General features: G+C 37.3%; 1 protein-coding gene across 2 annotated transcripts in view; it reads right to left on the bottom strand.

Moving 5' to 3' along the window:
- The window catches only part of LOC112556391, a 28708-nt gene extending 15490 nt beyond the window's left edge, over window positions 1-13218 (bottom strand). The window contains exons 1-8 of one of the 2 annotated variants that reach the window (XM_025225359.1): window positions 12967-13218; window positions 8022-8159; window positions 6873-7471; window positions 4298-5162; window positions 2575-3770; window positions 2134-2218; window positions 1868-2002; window positions 191-371 (exon numbers count right to left, since the gene is read on the bottom strand). In XM_025225359.1, the coding sequence (XP_025081144.1) occupies window positions 191-371; window positions 1868-2002; window positions 2134-2218; window positions 2575-3770; window positions 4298-5162; window positions 6873-7471; window positions 8022-8159; window positions 12967-13128 (3361 nt within the window). In that variant the 5' untranslated portion in view covers window positions 13129-13218. Of the gene's footprint in view, window positions 1-190; window positions 372-1867; window positions 2003-2133; window positions 2219-2574; window positions 3771-4297; window positions 5163-6872; window positions 7472-8021; window positions 8160-11644; window positions 12890-12966 lie in introns of those variants that run through there. The other variant, XM_025225360.1, reaches the window with a different exon arrangement.
- Between the last annotated feature and the right edge of the window lie 321 nt (window positions 13219-13539).

The raw sequence follows: 13539 nt of genomic DNA, 5'->3' as shown, positions 1-13539 counted from the left end.
ACTAGTTTTGTCTGTGCTGTCAAATTTAACATTAATTAATAAACTTTACCTTATGTGCAATTTAAAATAATTCTGTCAAAGATGACCATGTAAATGAATGATAAGGCCTTAATGTTACATTATTGGAGTGAAAGTGCCATCACTGCAGGCTACACACTGAATACAGGTGGATCCTAGATATGCCACTAACCTTTGTCTTCCTGCTGACGAGGGATACCAGCTCTGTGTCTGTTGGCAGCATTAACAATCTCTTCTTTGCGTCTGGCTTGTACCTTGCGAATACCTTCCAGCCACTTGTCAAGAGCAGACTGAACATTGGCATGAATTGTGATGTCCCTCAGCTTCTCCATCTTGTCCACCAGTGTAAGAATCTGTTCCAAGCAGAGTTACAGCTCTAAAAAAGAGTTTCATTCACTCAACTGTATTACTTTCAATGATACTCCTCACTCTCGATATGGCAAGTTTGACTTCACAAGCTCTATCTTGACACCCTCAGTTTTTACAAGAACACATGGATCAGTCTAAATTCTCGCCATTGCCAACTATACAAAAGCACAAGCTGTTAAAACCAACTATCACTGCTGGTAAAAAGCCTAAACAAAGATCAAGCACCAAATATGCAACATCGACACTTTCTACACCATTCTGGTCTACAAGTAACATTGCGACATGGTCACAAACACATTGTCAATCGTATCCTTATCCAGTACAATGCTAGAAACAACAGACAGTGTGAGTGCACCATTGAACTGCATGTTCAGAACAGTTAAAAGGAATTGAGGATGACAAACGTACAAAAAGCTAAAATGGGAACACATATGAGTATTAGCAAGTAAATAGTAAATTTTGCATACAGCTAAATGATGAAGAAATAAGCTTTTATATCTATACATGTATCAAATTTTTTAATGTTATACTTTAAATAGTAAAATGTCATTATCAGCAGTCAGTTGTAACTATAAAATAAAAATGCAATGCTGGAATTTAACTATCAAATAAAAAAATTACAGGAGCTTATCTTAGACAAACGTATGTTTATATTTTATTAACAATAATATGCATGGAAACATTGACTCAAATGCGCCCACTTAGTAATAGAGAATCAAGGATACAACATAGACTGCAATGACTGTAATTGTTGCCCATGAAATTTTGATCCTAGAGAAGATTTACTTTCCAGTCTGTTGAGTGCATTCGGTTTGGACCTTCTAATTTTTCTTTTTTAAACATCAGCGAAAGCTTCTAAATAAAGTTCAAATCGGTAGGGCTACATTCCAAAATCAGCCATTTTATTTTCTGGGCAAACATAGCATCTTGAACAACCTCAGAGATTCCTAGTGGCAGGTGAGAATACCGATATTTAAAGGCTTATACCTTGAAATTAAGCATAATTATATACTCATACTTTGGGAATTATTATTTTAAATAATCATAAAGAAAAAAATTTGCATTTGTGTTGTCCTTTAACTAAACTCAACTATTTGAAAATAATTTTGTATACAGGATGGCCTTTATACACAAACCTGACAGTCCATACTACATGCTTGAACATCATGAACAAGTTGTGTTCATGTGACCATGAATCTGTATCCCCTGGATGGCTCACAGATGACTTTTTTCAATTAACTCCTAGAGAACAACTTCCGCTTAATTACTAGAACGAGGCTGGTGTGTACAAAGCTTCTGGTTTAGTCACATTCATGCTTGCTGAGACTAGCAGAGGAGAACTTCGTAAGAGGATGAGCGTTGGTCTCGGCATACAGTCAGCCATCCACCTATACACGTCCGTGATGTGACCATGCTTCTATCATGATCTTTCTAACCAATCTTTCACCCCACCCCTCTCTTCCTCAATGGTCATACTCACTCTTGCATGCTCTCGGAACGAATCAACAATGAGCCTGTCCACTCTGGAGGGGTTTGAAGGAAGGCGTGGGATGACAATGTTGTTTGTACTAGACACTTTCTTTCCAGGATTTTGTCTGGCAAGTTCTGCTTCAGTCTGTGCACAAAGACAACAGAATATCTGTAAAATCAAAGGCAGGAACCGCACATCATTTGATATTATATCTTGTTTACCCCTCATTTAGAATTAATTTTTAACTGAACAAAAGACACCATTTCAAAATTCACCTTTTTCCTTTCTTTTTCAATAGCTTTGAACTGCTCATAGCACTCTTCCAGTTTTGTATGCAGCTCATTGGAAGGGCCACTCCTCCTGTTAACAATATATTACTGTTACTCATAAGATCTAATAATGACTAAATTTTACTGACAATCCAAAGCAAAATTTTATACAGAAACAGAACAATATGTTTCTGCAAACTGACATGCAAGCCACACCTAGCCAACCTCTTTATATGAACTTACAGTGAAATGCCATGTAATACAAACTAATAAATGCCATCTTTCTCTTTAGACAACAACACTGGTGGAACTATAAACAAATCCATATCCTGCTGCCAAACAAGCTGAAAAATAAAATACCTACAGGCTCATTGGGGAAAGTTCAATCTGTTACTATTCCACCTATCTATAAATCTCAGGACTACAAATGACTGGTTAAAAGCCCACCTGAAAGGTCTAAAACCAGCAAAAAGTGGGTGAAGGCCAAGCAGCTGGTATGTGTTGATGTCATACAACACCTCTGGGGGAAGAAGTGTAGGTGCTACACGACCAAAGGCGTCGATGGCTGGATAATAGTCCAACGCCTCAGGGGTTAAGGCACTGTGGGGGCTGAGAAGGGCTGCTCCTGATGGAAAACCAGGTGGCAGAGCAGAGGGGAAGGGCTGTAAAAATGGGAGTTGCTGGGGCAAGGGGTGGCGCAGGGCATGTGGGTCTAGGTGCGGAGGATGGGGATGAGGATGCAGAAGAATTTCTTCAGGAAAAAGTCGCCTGTGTGCTGATTGTTCAAGAACTGCTCTCTCTTGTTCTATGAGAGCTGCCTGAAGCTCAGTTAAGTTAGGATTAAGGTGGTCTCCCTGTGATGCTCCGGCACCTGTCTGGACCACTCCAGTACCAAACACACCACCACCAACACTAACACTGTTAATGGGAATACTTGATGATGGCCATTTTTCATAATGTGGAGCAACATGGTCAAATCCAGATGGAAAAAGATGGCGGGCTTTCTTAATCAAGTTGTTATTGAAAATGTTGGCATTTTGAGCAAGGACTGCTTGAAGATTGAGCCGATCGTGTTGATGCACAACTTGAGTCGCCAGCTCGGGTGGAAATGGTCCATTCCTAGCAATATGGGGATGTGACTGTTTGCCAGGTAAGGAGGTATTATTGAGGTGAAGGTTGTGTAGGTGGTGATTAACAAGATGAATATTAGATAAGTTAGGAGATGATCCTGACGATGTAATAACTGGAGAAGTCTGCTGTTGGTGCTGATGTTGCTGCTGCTGCTGCAGCCCAAAAATCTGACGATCTAAAGAGGATGAAAACCCTGTTCCCATCCCACTTGTGCTGTCCCCATTCCCTGAACTCAACGTGCTGGCTATAGACCAAGGCTGACCAGCATTACTTCCTCCTGGTACACCATGAGAAAATGTCTGAGAAAAATTGTGGCTGTGGGTGTTCATATGAACTGGCTGCAGCAGACTGTTTATATTATTGTCAGCTGTGGAGTACGCTACACCTGAATGTGCCGTTTGTTTATGATGATGCTGTGAGATTGATTGTATCTCCTGATGCTGGGAACTACCTCCCATACTAGAAGAGATGGGGCTGTTGACAGAGCTGGATTCACTGTACCCTCCTCTTCCCTGTACACAAACAACAAGTAAATATCAGTAACAGTGAAAGCCTTGAAAAACAGAACACTGGGTAAGTTGAAATTTCATTGTGAAACAGTTCTTGTCCATAACCTTATTTAACAAAACAGCCAGAAACCACTAAATGTGGTACTATATTAGCTTTCTACTAATGATATTATTGACATACACAAAAATATTACTATAAAGAAAGATTATTGTTTTAAAGTGAATATAAAGAGAAACCACAATTATTAGAGACCAGAGAAGAAAACTTTTGTCTACTTTATTATATGTGTCTATAAACTCAGGCATATGTATCTTATTTTATCAACACCAGATACTGATTAAGGATGATGACATTTATAAAGTCATTCATTAAATAGTATATCCAAATCTAGCAGATGATTATCTCACTCATGCAATCAGATGAAAGCCTTAAAGCGCTCGTTTCATATTCATAGACAAACAAGTGTCTGAAGATTTAAGTTACTGCCACCCTTCCAGATTATGTGCAGTGAAATGAAATATTTCCCTACCTGGAAGACCCTATCCTGTTTCAGCAATGACTCAATACCCTGGAACTGACAGGAAGAAACAGTTCCGTGGATGTTGCCAGAAGACAACAGACTAGGAATGGGCGACATGTTTTGCATTAACTCTGATGATGATAGCAATTGACTGGATGAGTGGTTTTGTGGGGTTGACATTTGGTAATGAAGCTGTGGCTGTGACTGCTGCTGATTAGATGACAGAGACAAGGTAAGAGGAGATCCAAACAGACGGGGTGCAACATCACTGCCATTCTTGGATACTGATGAAGGGGAAAGTGCCAAGCTCATATCAGAAGCTGCATAATCTTGAAGTTTTGGTGATCCAAGGTCCATGACATTTGTACCATTACTGAGGTGAGGGCCAAGAGGGTGGTGCTGAGAAGGTACAGTAGGGTGGAGAGGAAGGTTAAGGGGGCCAGTGTGCTCTCTGGATCCTGTCATGGAAGGACTGTTGAGGTCATGTTTGTTCCCTGCTACTAAGTTCCCTGAGAACTGTAGCTGTGTCAGAAACTTCTGCAGAAGAAGTTCGGAGTCATCAAGTCCATCTATCAGGTTGTTGTTGTGAGAATCTCTTTCCTTCTGATGATGGGGTTCAAAATCTGAGAACACTGGAGAAAAGACTTGGTCATTTTGAGAATGAAGACTAGATGAGATGCCACTGTCCGCATAGCGGTCATCCCAAAGCTGTGTCACAGGGAAACCTAAGGCATGCTCATAGCTGCTGTATGACGAGCTGCCGCGAGCATCAGGTATTGAAGTCTTGCTGCCAACAGCCTGACTCCCGTGTCCTGATGGTGATACTTCTTCACTGCATGTAGACCACATGTTGCTATTATTGTAGCTTGGAGATCTGAAAAACAAATAATTACACTTTTATTATATAGTTTTACTAGTATCAGTAATAAATATTGTGCATAAGTGCAAGCATGCACACACACACACATATATATTGGAGTTCAATGTTATCAGTCAGTCAAACATTTAGGAATAAATACCTGGAAGCTGAACAAATATTGTTTACAGATGACTGATATGCTGCAGATAATTAGAGGGCTATTTTGACATCTGTCATATATCCCAAAGATTATATTTAGAATGTCTGGGAATCTAGGTGGAATTCACGAGGCTAGCGTTAATCCATATGGGACTTATTGCAATTGGTCTTGACTTGAGAGAGTGGAATTTAAAAATAAAAAATGTATGAAAGAGTGTGAGAAAATTAAACTGACAATCAGTTGTGAGCTCCCACATGCAAGAGTGACAGCAAATAAATATCTTCATCACACTATGTCTGTGTTTATGAAAGCATACAAATATCTAAACAGCTGTTTTACAGCAGTGACATGGAAAAGGCATATACAATTTTTAAATTAGTAAAGTCATGTCAAGAGGGTAAATGTCTTATTATGAAGTGACAAAAAGCATATATAACTTATCACAACATCAGTAAAAATTGTAATGCAGTCTTGTACAGCATTACTTCTTCAAGATACAATTTTTTGCAGTCACAGTTTCTTCTTCTTTCACTTTAGAAATATATCTTCTAATGAGTTTAAAAAATTACAGTAAAACCTCCCTATTAAGACTTCCTAAAATACTCCCAACTAAACGTATAACTGTGATCAAGAAGTAAAAGCAGGAAAGTCGACCAGTCTGCTCTCATTTCATGAACCATGACTTAAACACCTACAAATAGTGCAACTGATTCTTCAACCCATTCATAATCAAATCCATATCTATTAGCTATTTGACCATTTCTCCAGTATCTTACCTACATCGAAAAGGCCTGGTCCTGCTAAATGTAAAATAACATATTGGAACATAGCTCCTATTGAGTCAATGAAGTTCATGAAGTTGTAAGGAAATGCACTATATAAATCCTGTATTATTATTGTTAATTCAAGTCCATTTACTTAAAAGTTGAAAATAAAGGTCTTAAAACTTTAAAAAAGTGCTTTCCTCTGTTGTTTTTGTTTAGTCATGCTTACTGATTCCACCAAGGTTGTGCTTGGTTGAAGATTTATAGGGGAACTCTCCAAAAAAGAGCAATCAATCAATACATGTGTACCATGGTAGACAAAGAGATTCTCTTAGAATATACCGAACCTATTTTTTAAATATATGATTTCTGCAAAAAGTTACAGCAGAACACAGTCAGCCACAAGAATCTTACTTTTATAAACATTCAATGAATCACAATAAACCAGCAGTCTCTTTCAAAATGCATTAAATTTGCTTTACGTTACTTCTGCAGTAAGTCATAATATAGGGAACAGTTGGCCAGAAGAATTCTAGCTATTTTAAAATGTATTTAATCTTTTTTTCAACATGCAACTTCTGCAAAAAGTTGTAATACAACACGAACTTTCACACTGGACAGGTGGTCATAACAGAGATGAAGTTTATATAACAAAATATGTCCATAAAAATTTTTGCGGGTCCTTCCTTAAGACGAGGTTGCCGAAGGGAATGTCTTAATGAGGACAATATAGCAAAATAACAATTATCAGTTGGCATTTACAAATGCTGTCATCAGAAATAAATATCAATGTATACTTACTCATCAAAAGAGAAGACATCTGATGTTGTATGAGATCTTGAATCCTCTGGCCCAAAGTTACCCATGGCATCCGTTGAGAAGAAGTTTGACTCATCATCCACAATTTTGCTAACCATATCATCAAGAGTTGAAAACTTGTCACTGGAGCAACTACTGTTCAGGCCATACTTATCATTAGTGCTGCCATCTAAGCCAGTGCTGCCACTAACGCTGTGTCCATCGCTGAGAAACGGAGACACTGGCTGCTGCAAATTGTGCTGGCTGCCATCAGCCATGGGTGGACTGGTGACCCCTGGCCTGCTGTCAGCCATGTTCTGCATTCGGTGATGGAAGGCAGATGAGGTAACACCTTGAGAGTATGTGGAGGCCATAGCGCAGCCTGAAGTGCTAGGAGTTGGGGTGGAAAAGTGTGAGAAGTCCCCCCAGCCAGGATAGCTGTTGAGGCCATCGTGTACAGGAAACGATGAAATGGAGGTAGAAGTGGTAGAAGTCTTTCCTATTCCACCTTCTTGGTGGTGGTTTTGCTGGTGATGTTGAGGGTGATGCTGATACTGATTTTGGTACGTGTGAAATATATCTGTTAAAGATCGACTTTGTGTCTGCAAAAAACAAAAGGTCTTGATAAGTGCTCACAAAAGTAAAAAGTAATTGTGGTATTAACAAATCTACTGCAGTATTTGCACACAAAATGTAAACACTTCAGCCTCTTAATATTCTATGCCGCAAAATTGTCTTTTCTCTTCTTAGGCACCTTTATGTTTTCAAAGCTTTTTAAAAAACTGTACAAATGTCAAATCCCATATAGTTAGCCTTCATCAGTTGAAGTAACTTCAGTTTGGTGCTAACCAAAATTACGGAAAAAAAGTGGTTCTTGAACATTAAATAAGAACTAGCGTAAAACAGTCAATGGCAGAATAATGGTTAAGTGCACATTTGTCTCACATTCATATGACTTATTTGTAAGTAGGAGAGTGGCAAGAATCAAAGGTAATCAAATCTCTTGTCAGGTTTTGTCATGCTCATAGATGACTTTAATGAATATATGATATGAGACTGAGAGAAACAATTCAGAACATTACATTCTGTTAAACCTACTTAAAAAACTATCCAGCAAGCTAATAGCAAATTTTTCAAAAGATGCTTTCTTACCTGCCCATTTTTATAATTGGTACCCAAATTCTTCACCATGTCTCTTTGAAGTCGGTCATTTGCATTGCTGGATGGTATCCCATACTTGTCTTGAAATCCTGGATCAAATGACTTAGCTCCAGGATTATATCTGAATTCCTGCTCAACAGATCAGAAACACAAAAGTACTAAGCATGGTGCAGCAGGAATATTCCGTGGACTGATATTTCCCATGTCAATGGTAACTCTGTATCCCAAAATTGTTTGGAAATCTGTGAACTTTTAATTATATATATATTATTTCAACTGTATTTTTATGCATCTGCTTACCTTTCCATATTTTCTTTAAAATCTTATTTATTTCAAACAAAAAGCACTGCTCAAACAGGACTCAAGAAGACAAGTGCAGAGAAATAATTTTTTAAAATGACCCCCCCCACCCAGAAAAAACCTGGAAAGAATACAACAGAAATAAGAGAAGAAGGTACAATGCCTGACCTGGGACATAACTGAGAAATTGATACTCTCTACTACTATAGTAGAAGCCTTAAAAACCATGAATGTAAATCTGTTACATCACCTCCAGTAGCTATCAAAATCTTTGCTAGTCAATACCTGATAATTTTCATCAAGAGTAGGTTTTAAAAAAAATCCACTTAGTACCTTCTGCTTTTAGTTGTAATTCACAATGAAAACAGCTTGCATATATCAATGGGAAATTTATCAATAGGAAATCCAGTTTAGATGTACTAAGATGGATACATTTATATCAAAACACTGGTATGTGCAATGTGCTTTCCAGCACAATATAAATGAATCCCAAAACGTACTCCTTTTATTCCATATGAAGGAAACAAACTTTGTAGTGATATTATGACTGTTACAGCTTTCTGGATTCCTTATGGTACTGTTCATCCTAAAAACGTTGAAAGGACCATACCCTTTAACAATCCTTAGGGACATCTTTCACCACAAACAGAAAATCTCGATTATTTACCAATCTGCACACACATTAACATCTTTTAGATTTTCAGACCCCATCAGCAAATATTCTTTCCATGAATAACAGTTCACCTACATGGTTTACAACATTACTATGGTGGGAAACTGATTTTTTTTTTTTTTTTAATTGAAAATGTACCCTTACTGTCATGTGCTGCAACTTTATCTTATATCATTAATGTTTCTGTTGTTCACTAGCTAGGAAAAAAATGCTTGATAGAGGATTGCTTTTTCCTTTAAAGTTATGCTTTTTCTTAAGCCCCAACACTGAAATACAATAAACATGAAAAGGCAAACATGCAACTGGTTTAGATATTTTATGTCACAAATCCATCAAATGATGCAATGTTATTATCATAATTTATGGTATTTTCACCCTGTGAGGTATGCATTCTTCCATAAATAAATAGGCAGGATAGATGAGCATCAGGGAAGTATATGTTTATATATGAATGTGCATCTAAATGCAGTTCTGGGCCATGTAGGAATGCTTCTTAAGAACTGTTATAGTACTCCTTGTAATTATCTTATTATTAATTATTTATAAATACTGTGAAAATGTGCCTAGCATGAGGTTCTAACAATATTGGTGAGCCAAAGTTAAAAGAATGGGTTTCAATGCCTAGTGCCTTTGGGATGGAGCATTTTTGAGTCATAAGCCCAAGCAAGCCTGGCACTTTGTCGTTTACTGATCAATCAGTTAACATGCTTGAGAAATCTAACCCAAATGTAAAATTTTCAAATGAGTGGGTCTAATTTATTATCTGTTTCTAAAATCTAAGTGAAAAACCCAGTTCTATTTTCAAGATACAAGCCTTTAAACATCATAGTTCTCATTAGGTTTTGGAAAGAGGTCAAACCTCATTTCTGACATCACAAATGTAGACTCTTTAATTAGACAATACCTTGTTTTTTCACTGTTTCAAACTTTCAGAAATGCTACCAGTTAGGCCATTCCTCCTGGGAACTTCTTAAAAATAAATTTTAAAAATCATAATCCATTTTGACAAACCAATGGTTAATTGAACAGCAGCTCTTATTTAATGTTTTGCCTCGGTTAGTGTTTAAAGAGTTGAAAGCTTTTTTATTTTTTGTAAATGCATGTTGACATCAGATTAGTTTCTTTTACAATAAAGAAAAAGATTTCAGTAATTGAGATGAGTTGTACAGAAATCTGAAATTTTTTTTTTTTTTAACTTAAGCAAATAAAGTTTGTTGAGATCACTGCTTAGTATTTTACAATTATGCTACATCAACAAAAGTATATATGGATTGTCCTTTTTTATTTTAATTCTAGCCTGTGTTATTTTTGTGCAAGCTGCACTTGATAGCCATGTACTCTGCAGTCTCATTTCTCTGTCTGTTGCCACTGGAGCATTACAACTTGTCTTGAGACTATGTGCTCAGCATGTTTTGGTCTGTGTCAGTACGTGTGTGATGTGCATTTTGTCTTTGAGTATTTGCCTGGATTTTGTAAAGAGCATTTAGCTTTATATTATGCACTATATAAATACTTTTTATTATCATTATGCAAAAATGGCAACTTATTATAATTTATATACTCAAATAATCACTTTGAAATTTTTTTTCACAAATACCAAAGATAGCTATAATGTTTGTACACAAAGTCTGTTCATGAGCTGGAATATTGGTTTTGATAGTCGCTTACAACGTAATATACAGTATTACACCGAGATAAGTAGGGATTGCTATATGCATCAGCTGATTCATGCTCTGTAAACGGCAATAAGTTTTCCTTTGTGAAATGATTTTTGGGTGGGGGTTAAGGTAGACAGGTCTATTGTTTGCACGATTTCTCTCGTTTGGCCTCCTTCTTTTAAAACTCTGTCATCGTCGTCGTCACCGTATAAATCTTTTAAGAATACTACCTCAGAAATCAGAAGTACGTGGCCCATCTGAGTTACCTCGATCTACTTGCCTCAATGATATTGAAAGAACGTATCACATCTGACACTACACAAAAGGCAACGGTATAAATAACGACTCTGTGATTCTAAAACAGTTATTCATTATTTTATCGGCTAACTCGCACTGAATATTATCACAATCTTGGTGTGCGTGTATGATCTCTTCATACACCTCAAGTTGCTACAACACTTTTCCAGCTATGGCGACCATATGACAATGATCGGTTCAGTTTTCCTCACCGATCAATCAGGAATTAAAATTAGCAGAAATTATTTGAGGAAAATCCAAATGTCTGGCAAGCTTAACAATCTTCCTTCATTATGCATCAGCAGGTTACATTAATTCACCATTTTCATCCAATTTTACTTAGTAACAGGGTGGCGCGCCTTTTGCTGTCACCACCAATCGGCAAGATCGAGTATATATCCTATAATGCGTTCGATCAGATAAGTATGGAAACGGTTATAACATTGCAACAACATCGATACATGAAAATGTGCCACTGTCATTGAAATGTCTTCTTAAAAATAACATTTATAAATAAATTTCATGTTCCCTGCGTTAACCACCTGTCGAAGGACATTTGTTGACGTTTGGAATGCGGGTGAGGTAATGATCAAAGAAGTTCGTTTCCTTCTGACACCATGCCATATTTACGGTAATTTATGGCTTCGACATCTGTTAGATTTCATCACATACTGAATCAGACTTACCTGCTGGGCACGCCGACTACTTCCAGCAGAATTCATCAATCCAGCTTCAGTTTTCTCATAATTTTCGCTCTCATACTGAAGGGAGAGCGCCATTGACGTTCATTTTGCCGTATGCTAATGCTTTGGCTGTTCCTGTATTACTCCCTCTGATGACTACGCGCTACAGCTGAGTTGGACAACTAAGTAAATCACTGGGAAAACAACCAAAAAACTAACAATAATTAAACCTAATTGAAAAAGAAAGAATCTGTATAATACAGATGAACATATTTCCAAAATCTGAGGATTATAACTTTTAAAAATACGCACAAAAATAGATGCGATGCGCAATGTCCTATGACAACAGCAATGCTATTCAAGGGAAGCGACTCAATGGGTGCAAGTCGCCGCAACTTTCGATTTTGCTGGTCAACATTTCGTGGCAGTGTAAGAAGTGCTGCGAACGTTAATACTCTGGTACCACTATATATGCCTGTAACAATCTGGCCAAAACAGAATGTTGTAGCGCTGAATTGCCTAAAGTCTGAGATGAAACACATTCTTTACATTATAAGGTAGTAAAAATTGTCTGTGTGCCCGGTTAGGCAACTTTTTTTTTCTTTTTTCTTTTTTCTTTTTTCTTTTTCTTTTTCTTTTTTTTTTTTTTCCACCCCAGGACAAGTTCAACCCACAGAAACCGATTTCTGGCCAGTCGTATTTGTTCATAATGACCGGATGGGCAATATTTACAAATATACTTTTGTGACACAAACACACACACCATCAGCCATTAATTATTTCTCCAGACAAGGCTGCACCACACCAGTAAGAGAGGTTGTGCAGTGACATGTAATATACTCTGTAATTTTTTATAACCAGTGAAACCCAATTTGTTCACCAATTGATCCTTTTACGTCATTTTCTTCGTCTCGAACAATTGAAGATGTTGGCCTATAAAGTTAAGCATATTTTTCACGAAGTCCAGTCACGTATAATGACAGACACAAAGTAATAACGTCAATTAGTTATCAATAAAAATAGGAAACGCAAACTGGAAAGAATGTCTTCTTGTTAACAGTTCGTTGAAATTCTCTAGTTCTGTACGCTTGCTCAGAGTGAAAAATCTACAAAATCAGCCCACTTCTCTAAACAATTTTCGTTTTCTTTTTCTTTTCCAGGTCACGTAAAATTTGCTTACAGCTGGTGGAAGAGAAAAAAAATGCCCAGGTCGAAAAAATTCGAGATACAGTCAACACGAAAAAGGAATAGGCACGATCTCTTTCCATGCAATTTATCTAAATCTTCCAATTTGTTCGGAATGATTTATTTTCACGTATAAATACCTTTACAGCCGACCATGATCCCATTTCAAGATTTTCTTTCTTCAACTTTGCAGGAGGCACACAGCTGTTTACGGTTTCAAATGGCGGCCGTAATAAGTTTGTCAGACCGCTTAGTCCTGCGTCATTTCTTCGTGTTATTTTCTCCCTCAGGACTGATGACATAAGCAACGTGACGTCATCTTGTGCGGTGCAAAGACCGGAACTTGCACAGCCCTCTCGGCTTCAAGATGGCTGTCAACTACATGTAAGACCGTCCTTTCTGGCAAAGTAATGCGAGACAACGAGGAGCTATTTAAAATATAAAAAAGACGAACAAAGGAACAGACTAAATCGACATTCCAGAATCCGAAATGCTATAGACTGGGACAAATCACTGAAGTTTTTGTTAGAAATTATTATAATTGTTTCTATCATTCACTCCAAATTTTCTTGTTTTCGGGATCCCTTTCTTTCGCGTAGTATGTGTGTGTTTCTATTTTTCCTTTTTGTGTCATTTACTTGCTGATTAGCGTGTTTTATTGTCTTGATAATAATAAATGTGTAATTTATATAGCTATGATGACGCTCATGAAG

This window comes from Pomacea canaliculata, linkage group LG2, assembly GCF_003073045.1.
Source record: "Pomacea canaliculata isolate SZHN2017 linkage group LG2, ASM307304v1, whole genome shotgun sequence".
Lineage (NCBI taxonomy): Eukaryota > Metazoa > Mollusca > Gastropoda > Architaenioglossa > Ampullariidae > Pomacea > Pomacea canaliculata.
The sequence above is the reverse complement of the archived record's forward strand: the minus strand, read 5'-3'. Positions and strand labels throughout refer to the sequence as shown.